Source organism: Atheta coriaria, unplaced genomic scaffold (assembly GCF_025399875.1).
Source record: "Atheta coriaria isolate IRGN ID8LTWV9N9 unplaced genomic scaffold, Caltech_Dcor_3.1 hic_scaffold_2_pilon, whole genome shotgun sequence".
Classification (NCBI taxonomy): domain Eukaryota; kingdom Metazoa; phylum Arthropoda; class Insecta; order Coleoptera; family Staphylinidae; genus Dalotia; species Dalotia coriaria.
Genome location: NW_027045444.1, coordinates 3,518,914 through 3,541,078, shown reverse-complemented (window position 1 = coordinate 3,541,078; position 22,165 = coordinate 3,518,914). Strand labels below are relative to the sequence as shown.

General features: G+C 32.8%; 3 protein-coding genes and 1 non-coding gene across 4 annotated transcripts; all 4 read right to left on the bottom strand.

Moving 5' to 3' along the window:
- Positions 1-10: 10 nt before the first annotated feature.
- Positions 11-952, bottom strand: LOC135803314 (farnesol dehydrogenase-like). The gene is made up of 3 exons (XM_065316906.1): positions 915-952; positions 487-862; positions 11-386 (listed from the first exon to the last, which is right to left on the bottom strand). Exons 1-3 carry the CDS (start codon positions 950-952, stop codon positions 186-188), a joined length of 615 nt encoding a protein of 204 aa, XP_065172978.1. The 3' UTR covers positions 11-185.
- A 1,366-nt stretch (positions 953-2,318) lies between these two features.
- Positions 2,319-2,391, bottom strand: TRNAA-AGC (transfer RNA alanine (anticodon AGC)). Its single transcript has one exon. It is a non-coding gene; the product is annotated as a tRNA-Ala (tRNA).
- A 306-nt stretch (positions 2,392-2,697) lies between these two features.
- Positions 2,698-5,251, bottom strand: LOC135803313 (farnesol dehydrogenase-like). The gene is made up of 3 exons (XM_065316905.1): positions 4,930-5,251; positions 2,989-3,450; positions 2,698-2,898 (listed from the first exon to the last, which is right to left on the bottom strand). The coding sequence occupies exons 1-3, from the start codon at positions 5,023-5,025 to the stop codon at positions 2,698-2,700; spliced, it is 759 nt and encodes a 252-aa protein (XP_065172977.1). The 5' UTR covers positions 5,026-5,251.
- Positions 5,252-7,086: 1,835 nt separating this feature from the next.
- LOC135799482 (diacylglycerol lipase-alpha-like) lies at positions 7,087-21,314 on the bottom strand. Its single transcript, XM_065312603.1, is given in 8 exon segments — positions 7,087-8,855; positions 8,858-9,060; positions 9,813-9,945; positions 10,083-10,106; positions 10,208-11,720; positions 11,785-12,098; positions 20,225-20,827; positions 21,070-21,314. Coding segments are annotated over 7 exon segments (3,516 nt in total). The 5' UTR covers positions 20,320-20,827; positions 21,070-21,314; the 3' UTR covers positions 7,087-7,621.
- Between the last annotated feature and the right edge of the window lie 851 nt (positions 21,315-22,165).

Here is a 22,165-nt window from a genome sequence, read left to right as displayed (position 1 = left end):
AAAAACAATATATTCATCAATATCGCTTTATTACACGTATATAACTAATATAATTGATCATAAGTGATACTTTGTTGAATTATTACTAATCGATGAAGTATTCCGCAGTAAAAACACCATAAACTTGTGTAATTAGGTTAATTACAATTAATTACAATTAAGTACACTATAACAACTCTTAGCAATTAAACAGCTTCACCTACAGGGCGAATCGTCAACTCCGTAACCTGGACGTTTTCCGGTGTGCCCAGAACATACAAAACAGCATCTGCAACATCAGTGCTGTTTAAATATGGCGACGCTGCCTCGATACTAACGACATCTTCCTCTTTCATGAAACCGTTGGCTGTCAAAATCTCTGTTTTGACATAACCTGGACTCACACTCTAAAAATAAAAAACAAAAAAAAAACAAAAAAATTAAAAAATTTAAGGTTAAAATAGGTTATGTTAGGTTATATTGATGTTTATGTCAATGTCAACATACCGTAACCTTAATCTTCTTCCCCTGTCTGAATAACTCCTGCCTCAGTGTTTCTGTCAAAGCAGTGACGCCATGTTTCGCTGCTGGATAAACATTGATCAGCGGAATGATCGGCACGTAATGGCCGACGATGCTGTTGATGTTGATGATGTGCCCATCGACGCCATTGTCGATCATGCTCTGACATGCCTCGCGCGCAGCAATCACGAATGCAAGCAGATTGGTTTCCAGCACACGTTTGAAGTCCTGTGTGTCTCCGCCGATGATATCCGTGGGGCGTGCTACGCCTGCGTTGTTGATTAGGATATGCACAGGGCCGTGAGAGGATATGGCCCAGTTGAAGTTCCCGGAAACAAATGAATATCGAAGCGTTCGTCGACTGTTACTCGGTTAGTTTACTCGAAGCAGTCTATCGGAAAATATTAGCCTACACAACAGACACGAACGCCGCTCTGAAGACGCTGTGCATGTGGTGGTGTTGGTGTTGCCTATATTGATGCTTGTGTGTGTGTGTGTATGTGTGTGTGGTGGACGATGAATAAAGCAAAAGGTCGCATCCGATGTGAATTTACACCCTAGGCCGCAGACGTGAAGTGAACATGTGTCTTTTATTCTCTTTTTTCTTTTTTTTTTCTACCTGAATGTAAATTGAACGGAAATATAACTACACAACGGGGAAAAACGTTTTAAAATGTGATAATTATTAATGAATATAGTGTTTATTGTTTTGTATGTTTTTATTTGGTAGTTTTTATTGTTTTTTGTTAATTAAACGTGAAATTTTAATTTATTTTTATTTAAAATGTGATTTTAACCTATGCAACCATTTATACACTGTTTATTTCTACAATTTAAATGTATATTTAATTAATTAGTGTTTTTTTTTGTTGTTTTAAGTTATTGTTTATTGTTTATTGATTAAATAATTGTTAAATTTAAGTTTATTTTAATTTATGATGTTGTTTTAACCTATGCAACCACTTATACACCAATAATTCTTTTTAATTTTTTGTTTTTTCTTGTTTTTAATGAAATTTAACGTGATAATAACACTAAATAATTTAAATATAAATATTTAAAGTTTTATTTATGTGTTACTTACTTATTTTTACCGTTTTTATAACTTTTTATTAATATTACTTCATCAATTCACTATAGGCAACCTAAAACACACCTTAAACACTGTATATTTAATTATTTTGTGTTTTTTGTTGTTTTATGTTATTATCTATTGTTTATTAAGTAAATAATTGTTAAATTCAAGTTAATTTTGATTTATTATGTTGTTTTAACCTATGCAACCACTTATACACCAATTACTCTTTTTAATTTTTTGTTTTTTTTATGATTTTAATGAAATTTAATGTGAAATTATCACTAAATAATTTAAATATAAATATAAAATGTTTTATTTATATGTTATTCACTTATTTTTATCGTTTTTATAACTTTTTATTAATAAAACTTCATCCATTCACTGTAGGCAACCAAAAACACACCTCAACTACCTCTACAAACAGTTTTATGTTGTAAATGTGTTCTAAATATTGTGGCAAGTAGTGTAGGCGATAGTTATTTAGTGAAATAACACCGAAATCGATCCAACACCCGTTTATACTTCGTTTTTTCCAACCGTAACGACGAGCGACGTTTTTAATCATCAAAACTTCTCTTTGTCATGTTGTAAGACTCATAAATAATAAATAATAAGCGGAGTGACTCGGTTTACTTCACTGATGAATAATAAAAATCAATACTGATTGATTTATCACATAATTCCCAAAGAAAAACATTAAAATATTAAAAAATTAATTATTAACAAATAAAAACGATTTTGGAGGCGCCGGGTATCGATCCCGGTACCTCTCGCATGCTAAGCGAGCGCTCTACCATCTGAGCTACGCCCCCTGTTGACTACATATGTCATAAATAACAAACACATTATCCTACCCATATTATATTACTTAAGTCATATAAATATGCGCATGCGTGACATACTTAAGAGAAAATATCATGGGTAAACACTTATAAAAACAATATATTCATTAATATCGATTTATTACACGTATATAACTAATATAATTGATTAAAAGTGATACTTTGTTGAATTATTACTAATCGATGAAGTATTCCGCAGTAAAAACACCATAAACTTGTGTAATTAGGTTAATTACAATTAATTACAATTAAGTACACTATAACAACTCATAATAATTAAACAGCTTCACCTACAGGGCGAATCGTCAATTCCGTCACTTGGACATTTTCTGGTGTGCCCAAAACATACAAAACAGCATCCGCAACATCCGTGCTGTTTAAATATGGCGACGCTGCCTCGATACTAACGACATCTTCCTCTTTCATGAAACCATTCGCTGTCAAAATCTCTGTTTTGACATAACCTGGACTCACACTCTAAAAATCAATCAAAAAAATTTAAAAAATTTAAAAAAAAAATTAAGGTTAAGTTTGGTTATGTTGATGTCAATGTCAATGTCAACATACCGTAACCTTAATCTTCTTCCCCTGTCTGAATAACTCCTGCCTCAGTGTTTCTGTCAAAGCAGTGACGCCATGTTTCGCTGCTGGATAAACATTGATCAGCGGAATGATCGGCACGTAATGGCCGACGATGCTGTTGATGTTGATGATGTGCCCATCGACGCCATTGTCGATCATGCTCTGACATGCCTCGCGCGCAGCAATCACGAATGCAAGCAGATTGGTTTCCAGCACACGTTTGAAGTCCTGTGTGTCTCCGCCGATGATATCCGTGGGGCGTGCTACGCCTGCGTTGTTGATTAGGATATGCACGGGGCCGTGAGAGGATATGGCCCAGTTGAAGTTCTCGACAATGTCGCCCTCTTTGGTTACATCTGCGCGGCGTGGGTAGAGTTTGCCGGGGTGGTGGGAGAGGCGCTTGGCGAGGCACTCCATTTTGTCTACACGGCGGGCCAATCCTACAACCTGAGAGATTATGTGTTTATTTGGTATTTTTGGGTGGATAAATGTTAAGTTTTGTTTTTTATAGTTTACTGGCTTCGGTCGCAAATATCTAAAATAATGAAGTTGCTTCCGTACGCGTCTGTAGTCACAGAAGAAGTAACAATGAAGTAGAATGGCGGGAAGTTTAAAATGGCTGAAAGTATAGTCTATGAAAGTATAGTGTACAGTCTCCATAGTGTAGTCAATTGGATTTGATGTTGACGTTGCTGTCGGTAATACAGTGTGATAATACAGTGTGATGGTACTATAGTACTTAGGTTTGAGCTTCATTGCTGGAATGCTAGATGGCGTTAAAGTAGTCAAATAGCCAGATGCAGAGGTATTATTGGCTAAACTATTTCTTTATTTTATTTAAAAATTAATTTTTTTTATTAAATAAAAAGTAGCCTATAACCATTCGGGGACCACTAAGAATATGTGTACAAATTTTCATGATGATTGGTTAAGTAGTTTTTGCGTGATAGTGTAACAAACATCAGGACTTTCACATTTATAATATTAGTAGGGATTTTGGTTTATTGTGGTTGTTTAACCTAGGCAACCGCTTATACATGTTTTTAATTCTTTTTTGGTAGATTTTCATTGTTTTTGATTGAAAAAAAATTAAATTATGATACAGGATGTACGAAAATGATAAGGTGAATGTTATTATTTAATTATTTAGTGTTTTTTACTTGTTATTTATTGTTTATTAGTTAATTAATCGTAAAATTTGGATTTATTTAATTTTATTATGTTTTTTAACTTATGCAACCATTTATGTACGGTTTATTTCTACAACTCGTAAGTATATTTTATTAATTAGCGTTTTTTGTTGTTTTCAGTTATTATTTATTGTTTATTAAGTAAGAAATCGTTAAATTTATGTTTATTTTATTGTGTGTTGCTGTTTTAACCAATGCAACCACTTATACATGTTTTTAATTCTTTGTTTGGTTAATTTTCATTGTTTTATATTAAAAAAAAAATTTAAATTATGAAACAGGATGTATGAAAATAATAATTTAAGTGTTTTTATTTAATTATTTAGTATTTTTTACTTGTTATTTAGTGTTTATTAACCAATTAATTGTAAAATTTTAATTTTAATTTTTTTTATTATTTTTTAACCTATGCAACCATATATGCGCCATTCATGTCTACAAAATCAATGTATATTTTAGTGTTTCGTGTTTTTTGTTGTTTTAAGTTATTATTTATTGTTTATTAAGTAAGTAATCATTAAATTTAAGTTTATTTTTATTTCTTATTCTGTTTTAACCTATGCAACCACTTATACACATTTTCTTTCTTTTCCTTGTTAATTTTTCTAATTTTAGTGTTTTAAACGTTTAAAACAATATTACACAACCTACCAATGTTATAACATTAATAAATTTATGTTTTCTATTAATAATTTTAGTTTTTTCATCCTAATTTCCACATTTTTACTAATTTTACCTCCATTCCTTCCTTAACCAATGCTTCAGCCACAGCAGCACCAATCCCCGATGATGCACCAGTAACAATCGCGAGTTTTCCATACCAGCGGTCCATTTTGTGTGGTTCTTTCTTGTTGGGTCTTGTAGTTGCTTTTATGGTCCAGGGTTTGCGTGAAATTTTGTTCGAATTGTATTTGCCGCGCGGTCTTGAATAAATGTTTACTGCGCGAAGTGTAAGAGGTGAATAGAAGTTGAGGTGCGTTGATACCGAGAGAAACTCTGGTTGACTAGCGAAAGGAAAGTCGTTTGAGTTTAGTTTAGTGTGGTTCAGGAGAGTTTTCGAGAAGAAAAAGAAAAATGCCGGAGAGAAATTGTCGGTTTGCGTGCGCGTTTAACGACATTAAATGTGGATGTGGAAGTGGAAAGGAAAGGTGAAAAACGCGACACGAATGCAATAAAAACATTAATTATCGATAGTGGCTGGGTGAGTGGAAGTAGTTTAAGGAGAAGGCATTGAGTTTAATTGAGTTTATGGATTTTTAGGTGTTTAATTGGGATGGAAATTGGAATAGATGAACTAGATGAGTTGGTTGCCTAATATTTTGTAATAATTTTATTAAGTTTTGTAAAAATTGATTGGAATTGTTTAAAATAATGTTTATTTATATAGTTAGATACGGAATATTTAGTTTATTATTTAAAAAATAGAAATTTAATGAGAAAATTTTAATGTTTTTGATAATTTTGCAAATTTGTAAGAGAAATGCATAATTTTGGATGCTGTTTGATGGGATTTCTAATATGTTTAGAGAGTTGCAATAAATTGTACATTATTGCCCAATTCCTTTACTTCACAACAACATAAATTTTATTAAAATCGATTAAAAGAATTACAAGTTACAGGGTGTTTTTCAAATCAAGTTTCAGAAATGTTTAAAAAATGCCTAATTTTGGGAACGTTTTTAAGGCACTTCTAATTATTATAATTAGTTGAATCAAAAAACAAAAGATAAAGCCGTTTATCTGCTACTTGGTGATAATAATTTTGTAAAAAAATATTAATACACCCGCTAGATACAAAGGGTTTTCTATAATGTGTTTTAAAAAATTATGAAAAAAGTCAAATTTCCAGGACGTTTTAATCAAAACTCCGCTTTTTCAAATAAAAGCAATAAACTGTACATGATTAAACCACTCATCCTCTATGGAACACCATAAATTTTATCACAATATAATTTTCCGTTCCTAAGTTACAGAGGTTTGAAAATAACGTGTTTTGCACTTTTTCACAAAATGCACGTTTTCAAAGGCTTTTTTGATGCACTTCTATTTATTAAAAAAATTCAAATAAAATGTAGCTGATAGAGACACTCTTCTGATTTAAATTAACATAGGATACAATAAAAACTATCGAAAATACAAGGTGTTTTCTACCACGTGTTCTACCAATTCTCACAAAACACCAAATTTCCAGGACATTTTAAGGACACTTCCGGCATTTTTACAAAACCCCAACAAAGCCAACGCAATAGAACAACTCATTCTCTACAAAACACAAAAAAGATCATCAAAATCAAAAACACCAATTCCGAGATATTCACCCCCAAAAAACACCTAAAAAAATCGGAATTTCCAGGACGTGTAGAAAATAATTCCGCTTTTTTAAATAAATGCAATAAACTGTACATGATTAAACAACTCTCCCTCTTTAAAATGACATAAATTTTATCAGAAACTAATTTTCCATTCCAAAGTTACAAAGGTTTGAAAATTACGTGTTTTGCTATTTCTTTACTATATGCACGTTTTCAAATGCATTTTTGGAGAACTTCCATATATTTTAAAAATTTCAAATAAACTGTAATTAATAAAGACACTCTTCCACTTTAAATTAACACCAAAAACTATAAAATCAAATAAAATGCATAAAATATACAAAGTGTTTACTAACACGTATTTTTCCAAATCTCCAAAAACACAAAATTTCCAGGACATTTTAAGGACACTTACTAAAATTTTACAAAATCGCAACAAAACCCACACGTTAGAACAACTCTCCCTCTACAAAACTCAAAAAAGATAATCGAAATCAAAAACACCAATCCCAAGATATCCACCCCCAAAAATCACCAAATTCAACCCCTCAAAAAAAAAACCACAAATTCAAAAACCCATATTATATATAAGTAATCATTATTTATTCATAATTCACCACTCCTTTTTTATTTAAATAATATCTCTCTAGATTTAGTACAACAATGTTAATTTTATCCTACCTAACCTCCCTCCACATCCCTAAACTCCTAAATCATACATATTATCCTCACAAATCCACATATTCACTCATCACTCACCATCATCGCACACATGGACATCATCTTCGTTATTCATTAAAATCTTACAATAAGTAAATCATTTCTATCTAAATACAATAACATTAATAATAACTATATATCATATATATCAATCTATATATAAATATTTATATTTACTGTGTGTATTGTATCTTCTAGAACGGAAACACGTTGCTTCTTGCGGACGCACTTGAAATCGGACATTTTAACTCATTTGACAGCGCCATCTACACAATCATATATCATATCATATAATTGACTGTCAAAACATTACATCCCGAGTCATATTAATATATAAACAGTATACAAATATACAAAATGTTAAAATTCATTACGCTAAGTTATGCAACCAAATATTCACACACTGCTCTCGCTCCCTTTCCCGATATAACTAATCCCGGTGGGATAGACATATTTTTTCCGTCGGACAAAGTTCGGTGATGTCCGCTCACTACCAGCGCCTAGATTAGTCAACAGAGGTAATGCTTCACTACGTGAGAAAAACTCATCTGAAGTATTAAAACTATTCCTTCTTTTAGAAGATGACAGAATAGTTTTCGGTTGGAAGTCACTCCTAGATGGCGGTGATGGTTGAAAGTCTCTTTTTCGTGTCGTAGACATAAAATTCCACTTTCTACGCTTTGGTGAGCATTGCGGCGCTCGTAATTCCTCAATATTAATAACCTGCGGGTTAAAAGTGACATTCTTCGCATGATCTGATGGTGTACGACACATGGATCCCGAATCAATCGAATTCGCCTTGGAATTTGAATTGGAAGCAGTCGTAGCCACTTCATAACTCGCCTGTGACCTATGTTCAGAATCCAAAGTTAAATCAATCGCGAAATTCGATAGTAAATCAGGATCATTCGTTGGTGTCGGTGTCAGGGGTGATGTCAAAGTGATTTGACCTTGTGAAGGTTGATTCTGTAACTCAAACGCTTCATCAAAGTGTGTTTCGAGGAACGTTGACTTCGAATTGAAGAAATCCGCACAGCCAGCTGACTGCATCACTGAATCCAGTATATCTTCAACTGATTGAAAGTCGTCGCTAGATGTCGCTACAATGAAATCATTTTTGACATCCTCAACATGACTACTTGCAGATTCATAGGATAGATTACTGCTGGAGTTTGTAATATGTGTGTTGCTGCCTAATAAACCTAAAGTAACATCTGCGCATGCGTCAGTTTCATCAAATGTCAAATGTTTTGATATTTGACCTAATTTTTCATAATATCGCACGTTTTTAATGTCATCTGCGCATGTGGATAGGTTATTGTTGATTTTGGGTGTGCGACGCATGACTTTCGGTGTTTTTAATTCAAAACTGCCGACTCTAGGTATGCCACCTATCGTCGTCGGAGTTAACGATAATCCCAAACCAAGGAAACTAGCTCTGGATGAAATCGAACTCAATTCTGATAAACTTTCAGGACTTGCAAGTGGTGCCAAACCGAACCAATCATCATGGATTAAATCTATTTTACCACCAGGGTGCGCTGATGGTAAATCCAACGACATTGTTTTGTTGGGTTTAGTAGAACTTGTTAGAAATAGGTTATGTTTACTTAGAGGATGATGAAAGCCATTTACTGATGATGATGCGTTACTAGCAGGCGCCGAAGGGCTCTGGAGGCTTGTAAATGAAGTTTCCAGTAGAAGTTTGTTAGTTGAAGGACTTTCCGGTTGGGGATGAAAAACCGGACGTAGTGAATCTTTTTGACAGTTTTCAGAAGAAGATCCAGACTGGGATGTGTACGTTGTGGTTTTCTTGGGCCTGGTGTTGTTATAACCTAAAATTTTTATTAAAAAAATTAATTTTTTGTTTTTTGAGGTTAAAAATAAGTAAAATACGTGCGTAAGATGAAAATATACAGTGTGTTCAAGCTGTTTTTACTTATATAGTGCACAAGGCGACACACAAGGGCAAGAGAGGCAGATAGGGGGAGTTAGCACGTGTTTATCACTTCAAAATGGCGGTTAGAATGTCAAAACAGTGTTTAGAGGTTATGTTTAAAGGTAATCACCATGGATTTATATTTATTTTATGTTTTTGTTTAGATTTTGATTTAGAAATATTAAATTCATGGTTTTTATCGTTGAATATTCGTGGTTTTGTTTGTTTTTGGTGTGTGGGTGATGTGTTGCGATACCTTATGTCCCGAGGCGGTGGTTTCAGCTCTAAGGGCGAACCCGGGACGCAATGACGATGCTCCCGACCGCCACCGACCACCGCCCTCTCCACCTATGTGCACAACATCCGCCCGGTTCAGTTTCTCATCAAAATAATCACAAAAAACGCTAGATAAAGCTCAGAAACTAAAAAAAACATCAAAAATTTATTAATTTTCAACTGAAAATAAATAAACATAATGTGCAAAGTATAAAACTATAAAAAAAAATCAAATTATAAGCAAAAAAACAATACATAACCTATTTTCACAACTTTTTAACCTCAAAAAGTCATAAAAACTCAAGAAAAACAAGTTTCATCCTCGGTGAATTTATATTTGCGTTGGTGTGTAACGCCGTGATAATCGCGTACCTTATTCAGCGCATCCAGGACCTTATCAGGCATGTGATCCTGAATCATCACCGGCGAGATCAAAACTTCGTCGAAATCGACGTTCTGCGCCCATAACGCCTGATACACGGGTTCTTTACTGCTCAACGCTTGCCTAAAACAATAAACAATCATTTTTAGTTCATATAACCTCAATCAAACACGTTTTTAGGTTAATTTGCAAGATATTCTAACATAAATCGAAATACGCATGCGCGATTACTCAGGGTTGTGGCACAACATTAACGTTACCTCCATCTTGTTTCGTATTTCTGTCTGCCGGTAAAAAATCCCAAGCGCATTCAAGCAAAGATAAAATATTGAAAAAAGTTTAAAAATTTTTAGGTTAGGTTTATAGTATGAGAAGTAATACTTACTCTCCTTTCGATGGATGATGTCGCACAACGTGGATTATCTTCCCTGGTGGATATAACGGTTGATGTGATGTTAATGCAATGGAACTATCCTGTGGATGAACCTTGAAGCAGCGCGCTTTATCCTTGGCCTTCATGTATTCGGTTACAGTCGCGTCGCCGGTTGACATCTCGACTGCTGACGTCGGTTCATGCCGACATCCACAACAGAGGACGCTGCACGCGATTGTTTTCCACTTGGGATCAACACTACGTTTGATTGCGTTGATTAAATCCGCGCGGAGTGCTTCCATTTGATGTAGACCGATTCGCGGAACAACATCTTTACCCATCACCACGGATATTGTGAATGATTTTGTATATTCCACAGCTGGCATGCTCAGCAAGCCACCTGGCGGACTATAGCAGTAACACAACAGATCCGGGTACTCTTGGCGTAGTAGTATGCCTAGTATACACGCTGTGCCAGCACCGAGTGAATGACCAACACAAATCAGCTGGTAAGTCATTGTATCCTTCTCGGGTTTGTGGTGTAACGCACGTTCGATTAAATTCTCTGATTTTAGTTTCTCGAGGATGTATTGTGCTGCTTGAACCATACCTTTGTGACCCAGCCAGTCTTCCTGCACGGGATTCACTGGTAGACATTCACCTTCAGCGTTGAGATCTGTCAAAATATCTTTCATACTGAGTGTTCCACGAATACTGATGACAATGTTGCGTCTGTCATAATCCAACGCGACGAAAAATGGCGTCTCGCCCACATCCACATGGTACGTAGCGTAAATAATCTCTATATCTCCTAATTCACGTAGTTTTTCCAGCGCGGCGAAGTTACATTTACAACAATTATCTTCGACGATTTCAGCATCGGATGGTTTCTGACATGGAAAGCAACAACACCTCAGGTTGGCACAAATCAGACACATGCCCATATCTTGTGTCATCACATAGATCGGCCATCCGTACGCACGCACAGCGAAATGCGCAAAGTGTATAACGGTTTGGAACAGTTCCAAGTCCTGACCTTGACCATCAGCGCCATTTTGTTGCAGGGATAAAAACTGTGTCCTTGGCGTGACCGCGACACCAGATAAAAACTCGTAAGTGTCATTTTTACGGTGTTCTACTATGGCTTTTCTTTCGATTTTTTGAAATTTTCGCAGCAGGACAAGACCAGCAACGACATCTGACGGTACTACGTCTAAGTCACGGAAAAAATCCGAGAGTAATCGTGCGATGTCGGCGAAACTGTTGCGATTGCGATCGGAGGGTCGCATACAACAGAAGAGAAACCGACAGCGTTGATGCCAACTATCCTGATACGCACGCAGCACTTTTCGCTGTCGCCAATTACGAGTGCTTCCAGATCGTTTGTACTGAAACTTGGATTCGGATTCACGCATCGAGCGTTGATACTTCTTCATTTTCACCCATGATCGCCCAGCGGCGTCGTAAGTACACCAGACTGTCACGATTATAGAGACTATTATACACCAATTGCACACGATAAGCCCTGCAACCAGTTATACACCAAATTTTTATACAATATTTTTAAGGTTGTGTTGAATATTAATTACCTAAAACAGTTTGTTTTGCTTTGTCGATAGGACATCCTGGGTAATAATAGACGAGCCAGACGCATCCTGCAACCAGCCAGCCTGTTTCAAGTAAGAGTAGACCTAGACGCACGTAGAGTAGATATTTCATTGATGCGCGCGGTGCGGTGTCTAATATGCTGCCGCGTAATGCGACGATGGCTATGCCCAGTTCGTTGATCATGTTGAATCCGAGCAGGATCATGTAGATCAGGACGAATGTGAATAGTAGGACGATGCAGTGTTGTTCAAGGTCGAAGTGGATCAGGCCCACGAGGAGACCTAGCGCGATCATCCTAAAAATAAAAATAGTATAAAGGAAATGTCAACGCAAATGGTTTAAATATCACTGGAGCAAGTTTTGAAGTATAATGTCGCGATAGATTACGGGGATAATGCAGTAGTTTTATATTAGGTTGACATTTTGACAGTTATTAATACTCGTGGAGGTACAATAGTTTGGTTATCTATGGTATTTATTCGGATATTTTTATTTTCGAGTAATTAAAAAGAGTTGGGTTTTGGTTTTATTTTGTTTATAACTCGGTTGTTTATAATAACAACAAATTTAGACAAATGTTGTTTTAAAGGGAATTTAGTTGAGAATAATTTAAGAGTAGGTATAGGTCTGTATCATTAATTGTTTGAAAGTTATTAACGAAAAAGTAATGAATTGCAATATTACAATACGAAATATAGTTGAAATTGTGTAGAAAATTGTTGATAACTTTTGAAGTATTAAAGATTTGAGTTTGATTTAAAAATAGAATCAAAGATAATTTAATTATCTATAATAATAATTTTATAACAATTTCCTATTTATTTTTATTTTTTTGGAATTTTAAATTGAAAATTAATTTTGGTGCGAACATTAAAAACGCGTTTTATCTTTAACTTTAAATAACAACAAGACAAACCATTCAACAATTACAAATTATATGTTATCTGATAGGGAATGAACCGCATATTAAGATGACGTATAAAATGAATTTATTAAATAAGTAAAACGGCCGTAATCGCGTTTCAAACACAAATTTTCATTTATACGCAGACGAAGAAAAAAAAGTTTAAATTTGGCATAAAATTGTTTATAACTTTTAAAGTATCAAAGATCGAAGTTTGATTTTAAAATATAATGAAAGATAATTTAATTATCTACAGAATTGACTTTATAATAATTTTGAATAAATTTTTATTTATTCCTAATCCGATATTGAAATTAATTTCACACAAAAAACTTAAAAAACGCGCTTTTTTGTTTAACTTTAAAATATCAACAAACTATGAATCAAACAACAATTTTTATCTCATATGATACAAAATAAACCAAAGATTACTTTGTTATTTCTCCTGCATTTCAACAGTTATTAATAGCCGTAATAATTTTGTCATCTTCGTTACTTATTGAGACATTTCTCATTAGTGAATGTAGAGGGTTCGTAAAGCAATTCGGTATTCTGTGGTTGTGTGCAGAGGTTTTCCTTTCTTTTCGTGTTCTCTTTTTCATTGTGTTTGCGCCGCGACGCGAAGCAACGTATGGAAGTAATAAAACTATTGGGTAATTGCATCAAATCCGTCTTACTTCGCACATCTGCTCACAGCGGGCGAAGCGCCAGAAGTCCGAAGAACAAGAAAAGCTAATCAACGATAATAATACTCGTGCTTGATGTATTACTTTGATTTATTGCGATTTGCGTTGATTTATGGCGAGAGGTTTGCTTTAAATTAAAGTGTTTTGTTTGAGGTTAGATTTTTTTCGAGTCGGTAAAGTAGAAAACTGTAAAATCACTTCGAAACAAAAACTTTAATTAGAAAAAGTCATAGTTTTGCTCATTTTTCTAGTGTTTTATTTGAGGTTATAGATCTTTAGTCGATAAAGTAGAAAACTGTAAATTCAGTTTCCAAAACAGGTTCGAAAATATGGTTTTATATGTTTTAAACACTTTTGTGTTTGATTAAACCGAAAAAATGAAAAACTTATCTAAGGTTGAATTTTGTGTCGGTATAGAAGAAAACTGTAAATCTATCTTTAAAAATACGTTAAAATTAATTTCTACGCAGCCATAGTACAAAAATAAAACAAAATGGCGGCTAAAACACAATTTTTACGTTTTCTCTCACTTTAAAACACATTTTCCACTAGATTAAACAAAAATTGATCAAAAATATATTCAAGTGATATCAATTGCTAGAAATTCTTCATCAATCACATCCTGAAAGCAATTTTGGCACCGCCACAAAACTATCCGCTCTTGTTTTTACTCATCTGGCTGTTTTTGCAACTCCCTGACGTCACTAGGCCATAGCCCCAGGTCGATACTAACCTCAAACACAACAAACCCATAAAAACCCGCGTGGAAAGCGAACGTGACGAAGGATAGCAGCACGAGTCAATCAGGATAAACGTCAATCAACGCCGGAAACGCTCTAAAAAGATAACCGGCCTGATTTTATATCTATTCATACGTATTTTTACGACCCACCACCACGCGTATAACCTAGAATACACAAAACACAACCTAACCTAATATTTATAACTCATAACCCTACATAATACTACTTTTGACATTTTAAAAAGCCCTACGAGTTATAAAACTCGATATTATTACACTGCACGCGGTGTAATGGTTATCGAGGGTGGATTCGCACTTAACACTAAAAGGACGTTTAAAATTATTAGTACACGTACACAGCCGCATTGGGGTTGTTACACCCTGGGCTCAGCTGCACTGCAGGAAATTTATCGCTTTTGCGCTTTTTACTGCGCAACGGGGATATTTAAATATTTCAATAATTTATTAATGTTTTTAAGTCTTAGGGACGGGATTTAATTAAATATTATACAGGTTGTCCAAAATATTAATTATTTGTTTGTGTTTTATTTGCTTTTCAAAACTATTTATCCGAAAACCTCATATCCAAAGATTTTAATGAATAATTCGGTAATTAATTAATTAAAATATATTTTCAAACACAAAACACCCTAAAGACAATTTATAATATTTAATTAAATCTTGTGTCTTAAGATTTCACCGTAAAAACATTAATAAATAAAAAGGAAAAACGCGTTTCATGAAATTTGCGTTGAAATGAATTTTCAATTTTCAAGATTACAAGGAGACAAAAATAGGTAAAATATTATTATAATATCTAACTTATAAATAATAAAATTGTATTTAATTCTATCTTTAAACTAAACTCCTAACTTTAATATTTTAAAAGTTATTAACAATTTTATACAAAATTTCAACTTTTTTTGTCTGCAAAAAATTGAAATTTTGTATTTGGGGCGCGATTATGGCTGTTCTAATTAATTAATTATTTAATTTTCTATGTTATTATAATCTTGAGTTCATTCTGTACCATATGAGATATAAATTGTTGTTGTTGAATTGATAGTTTTGTTGTTATTTAAAATTAAACAAAAAATAAACAACGTGTAAACCAGCTTAAAAAGCGCGTTTTTTTTTAAACTTTAAATAACAACAAAACTATCACTCATACAACAACAATTTATGTCTCATATGATACAGAATAAACCAAAGATTATTTTGTTATTTTTCTGCATTTCAACAGTTACTAATAGCCGTAATAATTTCGTCATCTTCGTTACTTATTGAGACATTTCTCATTAGTGAATGTGGAGGGTTCGTAAAGCAATTCGGTATTCTGTGGTTGTGTGCAGAGGTTTTCCTTTCTTTTCGTCTTCTCTTTTTCATTGTGTTTGCGCCGCGACGCGACGCAACGTATGGAAGTAATAAAACTATTGGGTAATTGCATCAAATCCGTCTTACTTCGCACATCTGCTCACAGCGGGCGAAGCGCCAGAAGTCCGAAGAACAAGAAAAGCTAATCAACGATAATAATACTCGTGCTTGATGTATTACTTTGATTTATTGCGATTTGCGTTGATTTATGGCGAGAGGTTTTCTTTAAATTAAAGTGTTTTGTTTGAGGTTAGAATTTTATCAAGTCGGTAAAGTAAAAAACTGTAAAATCACGTGGAAACAAAAACTTTAATTAGAAAAAGTCATAGTTTTGGTCATTTTTCAAGTGTTTTGTTTGAGGTTATAGATTTTTAGTCGGTAAAGTAGAAAACTGTAAATTTAGCTCTCAAAATAGGTTAAAAATATGGTTATATATGTTTTTTGAAATTTTTAAACACATTTAATGTTTGATTAAACCATAAAAACTGAAAAAGATTTATTTTAGGTTAAATTTCGTGTCGGTATAGAAGAAAACTTTTAAAATACTTTAAAAACTAATCCCTACGCAGCCATAGTTCAAAAATAAAAGAAAATGGCGGCAAAACGCAATTTCTACGTTTTTCTCCACTTTAAAACCCATTTTCCACTCGATTAAACAAAATTTGATCAAAATGTATTCCACTAATATCAATCGCTAAAAATTCTTCATCAATCACATCCTGAAAGCAATTTTGGCACCGCCACAAAACTATCCGCTCTTGTTTTTACTCATCTGGCTGTTTTTGCAACTCCATGACGTCACTACTCCATAGCCTCAGGTCGATACTAACCTCAAACACAACAAACCCATAAAAATCCGCGTGGAAAGCGAACGTGACGAAGGATAACAGCACGAGTCAATCAGGATAAACGTCAATCAACGCCGGAAACGCTCTACAAAGATAACCGGCCTGATTTTATGTCTATTCATACGTATTTTTACGACTCACCACCGCGCGTATAACCTAGAAAACACAAAACACAACCTAACCTAATATTTATAACTCATAACCCTACATAATACCACTTTTTGACATTTTAAAAGCCCTACGAGTTATAAAACTCGATATTATTACACTGCACGCGGTGTAATGGTTATATTTCGCACTTAACCTAAAATTCTACAATGTGGGCGATCTTATTGCGCTGCGGCCTTCATGAATGACTCACACTTCGATTATTCGCGGCGGCGTTCATCCTGAGGGGGTGAATATTATAGTGTGGGTGTAATATATTGTGTAGTGATGTATCGGAACGAGTACGAGGGTGGATTGCACCCCTGATGTGAACAAACGTGCAGGTTTGACCTTCGCTATGCACTTTTAGGGATGCCGCAGCATCCCAACATGCTCGGGACGTTTAAAATTATTAGTACACGTACACAGCCGCATTGGGGGTTGTTACACCCTCTGGGCTCAGCTGCACTGCAGGAAATTTATCGCTTTTTGCGCTTTTTTTACTGCGCAACGGGGATATTTAAATATTTTAATAATTTATTAATGTTTTGCGCGTCTTATGCACGGGATTTAATTAAATTTATATACAGGGTGTGCAAAATATTAATTACTTGTGTGAAATGAAAATTAGTTTAAAAAAAAAACGTTTTTTGTTTCACTTAAAATAACAACAAAACTATCAATCCGAAAATAATAAATTATACCTGATATCATAGAGAAATAATCAAAGATTTTGATGATATGCCAAATTAGTTAATTAATTAAGTATTACAACCGTAATCGCGCCTCAAACACAAAATTTTTATTTTACGCATCCAAAAAAAGTTGAATTTCTGTATAATATTGTTAATAACTTTTAAACAAATAATTGAACAAACCTAAATCAAACTTGTAATTATTCTCCACTAAATTCTCTTTAAAACAACGTTTGACTCATTTTGTTGCTATTATAAACAACTGAGTTATAAACAAAACAAAAACAGAAAAAACGTTTTTTTAAGTTGCACTGAAATTAATTTTGAATTTTGAATTAGAAGAAAACGAAAATATATAGAAAATTACTATAAAGTCGTTAATATAGAGAATTAAATGCACTTTAATTATATTTCTAAATCAATTTCCTATCTTTATTATTTTAAAAGTTATCAACAAATTACTAACAAGTTGTAACTTTTTTTGATGTTGTAATATTGCAATTTGTTACTTTTTCACTAATAACTTTTAAACTAATAATTATATTAACCCAAAACAAACTTGCTATTATTCTTCACTAAATTCCCTTTAAAACAACATGTCACTCAATTTGTTGCTATTATAAACAACTGAGTTATAAACAAAACGAAAACAGAAAAAAAAATTTAAGTTGCACTGAAATTAATTTTGAATTTTGAATTAGAAGAAAACGAAAATATACAGAAAATTACTATAAAGTCATTTATATAGAGAATTAAATGCACTTTAATTATATTTCTAAATCAATCCCCTATATTTATTATTTTAAAAGTTATCAACAAATTACTAACAAGTTGCAACATTTTTTTGATATTGTAATATTGCAATTTGTTACTATTTCGCTAATAACTTTTAAACTAATAATTATATTTGACCCAAAACGAACATGTTATTATTCTTTACTAAATTTCCTTTAAAACAACATTTCACTCAATTTGTTGCTATTATAAACAACTGAGTTATAAACAAAACAAAAACAGAAATTTTTTTAAAAGTTGCACTGAAATTAATTTTGAAATTTGAATTAGAAGAAAACGAAAATATACAGAAAATAACTATAAAGTCATTTATATAGAGAATTAAATGCACTTTAATTATATTTCTAAATCAATCTCCTATCTTTATTATTTCAAAAGTTATCAACAAATTACTAACAAGTTGTAACTTTTTTTTGATATTGTAACATTGCAATTTGTTTCTTTTTCGCTAATAACTTTTAAACTAATAATTATATTAACCCAAAACAAACTTGCTATTATTCTTCACTAAATTCCCTTTAAAACGACATGACACTCAATTTGTTGCTATTATAAACAACCGAGTTATAAACAAAACAAAAATAAAAAACCTATTTTCAACATTCACTACTCGTAAATACTCATAAATAGAAATATCCGAATAAGTACCAAATAGCACAAAAACTATAACCTCCACAACTAATAATAACTGTCAAAATGTCAACCTAATATAAAACTACTGCATTACACCCGTAATCTATAGCGACATTATACTTCAAAACTTGCTCCAGTGATATTTAAACCATTTGCGTTGACATTTCCTTTTTATTTTATTTTTAGGATGATCGCGCTAGGTCTCCTCGTGGGCCTGATCCACTTCGACCTTGAACAACACTGCATCGTCCCGAATTATCAACGATAATAAATAAAATTTACGCAATTTTGTCACGAGACATTAACCTAAATAGGTTTGGTGTTTTTGTTTTGTTGTTTGTAATTCGGTTGTTTATAATAACAACAAATTGAATGAGGTGTTGTTTTGAAGAGAATTTAATGGAGAATAATTATAATTTTGTTTTGGGTGTGTATTGTTGTTTGTTTAAAAGTTATTAGTGAAAAAGTAAACAATTGTAATGTAACAATACGAAATATATGTTGAATTTTTTTTAGAAAATTGTTAATAACTTTTAAAGCATTAAAGGTAGGGATTTGATTTAAAAACAGAATCAAAGGTAATTTAATTATGTATATTAATAGTTTTATAACAATTTTCTATATATTTTCGTTTTGCGGTAATTTGATATTGAAAATTCATTTTGGTGCAAACATCGAAACACGCATTTTTTCTTTAACTTTAAATAACAACAAAACAAACAATGCAACAATAACAAATTATATGTTATGTAATAGTGAATTTACTAGATATTACGGTGACGTATCAAATTAATTTATTAAATTATTAAAACGGCTGTAATCGCTTATCAAACACAAATTTTCAATTTGACGCAGACAAAAAAACTTATAATTTTGTTTATAACTTTTGAAGTATCAAAGATCGAAGTTTGATTTTAAAATATAATCATAGATAATTTAATTATCTACCAAATTGATTATATATTGATTTTTAATATATTTGTTTGTAATCCGAAATTGAAAATTAATTTTAGAAAAAATTTAAAACACGTTTTTTTTTGTTTAACTTTAAATAACTACAAAACTATTTATCCAACAACAACAATTTATATCTCATATGTTAGAGAATGAGTCAAAGATTATGATGACATACAAAATTAATTAATATATTAATTAGAACATCCGTGATCGCGCCCCAAACACAAATTTTCAATTTAACGCAGACAAAAAAAATTGAAATTTTGCATAAAATTATTTATAACTTTTAAAGTATCAACGATAGAAGTTTGATTTTAAAATATAAGCAAAGATAAATTAATTATCAACAAAACTGACTTTAAACTAACTTTTTATCTATTTTTATTTGTTTATAATCCAAAATTGAAAATTATTTTCCGAAAAAACTTAAAAAACGCATTTTTTTGTTTAACTTCAAATAACAACAAAACTATCAATCCGATAATAACAATTATTATAGAGAATTAACCAAAGATTAAGATAACATACAAAACTAATCAATTAACTAATTAAAACAGCGATAATCACGCTCCAAACACAAAATTTCCCCCCAAAAAAACAAATTTTCATTCATTTCTATCAAAAATCATCCACAACTTACCAAATAAGATGCATCAGAAACAAAAACAATCCGGGAACAACCAAATCATCCGATCCGACACTCCATCGCCTTCGAAACACCACAATCCCCGGCATCTTGCACACGTTGTCCGGACACTAACTATGCCCAACACACTCAAGACCCAAGCTAAGTTTGTTCACTTTCCTATTCCTACACTTTGCTACACTTTGTTCACTCACTCGGCGCACGCAAATTGAATTTAACGTGCACGTTTCAATAAATTACTCTCATCCCTCGAGGACACTCGTAACGAGCCAAACGAGCAACACTCCCTCGCCGGGAATATCTCTCGCGTCTTCCGGTTCCTGCCTGCGCGCGACACAAAACACTCGTGGCTGGCGACACAATTAAACACACAATTCGCATCCTCCAGGACGCTTTCGTCCTGCTTACGCTGCGCATTGCACGAATTATTTAGATGGTGCGATTGTAATCACAATAACCACCCACCAAACTTGATAATAATTCCATTTTTGTTTGTTTCGCACAATGTTTTAAGCTGGTGATGAGTTGGTTGGTTGACGAAGTGATTCCGGGTCAAAGTCATGGAATTCATTGAATATTGAATGATTCATGAATTATCTGAAACAAATGAATCATTTGATTTAATATTAATTATAAGAATAAAGATAAATAATATAAAAATGTGTGAATTGTTGGATGTGTGTTGGACGACTGTGACGCCATTTTGTATTGCTACATATCGAGGCTTGTAGAGAATAAACGTGCGCATTGAATTAAAATGTTTTATTTTTGTAACAACAATAACACAAATTTCATTGAGTTTCAAACGTGATTGAGTTTAAATTTCTTGCTGACCTTACCATTACCACGGCGCCATTTTGAGTATTCTGTAGGTGTGTAAAATTGTAGTTAAACACATGTTTGATCACGTATTAATCACGACAATGACTAGACTTTTGATTTGGTTTGCTTAATTTTATGGTGTTTGTACGATTGACGATCTGCAGCGCATTGATAACGGCCGGAATACGCTGCGGCTTATCACTTATCATAAACGTGACCTTTTTATGGCGGACTGTGGTGCACTCGATTAGATTACGTCATGAATTTGTTCAATGCGTGTTTAAACTGGGAATAAACGGATTGAATCGCTGAGTAAATCGGTGTTGGAATAGTTTTGATGTTTTGATGTGTAGTTGTAGGTAACTGAATGTACATGTGAGTATTATTTATGTAGTTTGCTTTTTAGTTGTGATAAGGTATATAAATATGATTATTATTATTTGCATAGGGATTTATAGGGTTTTGTTGATGTTTGCATAAATATTTGTGGTTAATTAATGGAAAAACGTATAAAATGTGGGAGTATATTGAAGGTATGCAACCAATATTACACAACAATTAATTATTTATGATTTAATGTGGAATAGAAGATGTGTTTTGTTGTTTTAAGTGATTTTAGGTTCAAAAATGCCTCAAATTCGTACTTAAGAGTTAGTTTTTTGTTCTAGTAAAAAATGCCTTCGAAAACACTCTGTATCTTGGTTGTTTCTTGCCTAATTTTGTCACGTTTTGTGTTATTATAAAGAGAAAGAGTGTCTTCATCATTTGATATAACTTGTGAGCTCCTAAAAACCCTAAAAAGGCCCTAAAAGCTGATTTGAAAATCTACCATTTCTGCACATCTTCAAAACACGCGCTAGAAAACACCCTGTATCTTGGCTGTTTCCGGTTCAATTCGATTGTTCTTTATTTTAGTCAGTTGAGGAAGAATGGGTTCATTGTTTGATTTAACTTTTGACCTCCTGAAGGCATTAAAAATACTCTAAAATTTGATTTGAAAAGCAACTTTTTCTAAAAGTAAAAAAATTAAACACGCGCTAGAAAACACCTTGTATCTCGGCTGTTTCCGGTTCAATTCGATTGTTCTTTGTTTTATTTAGTAGAAGAAGAGTT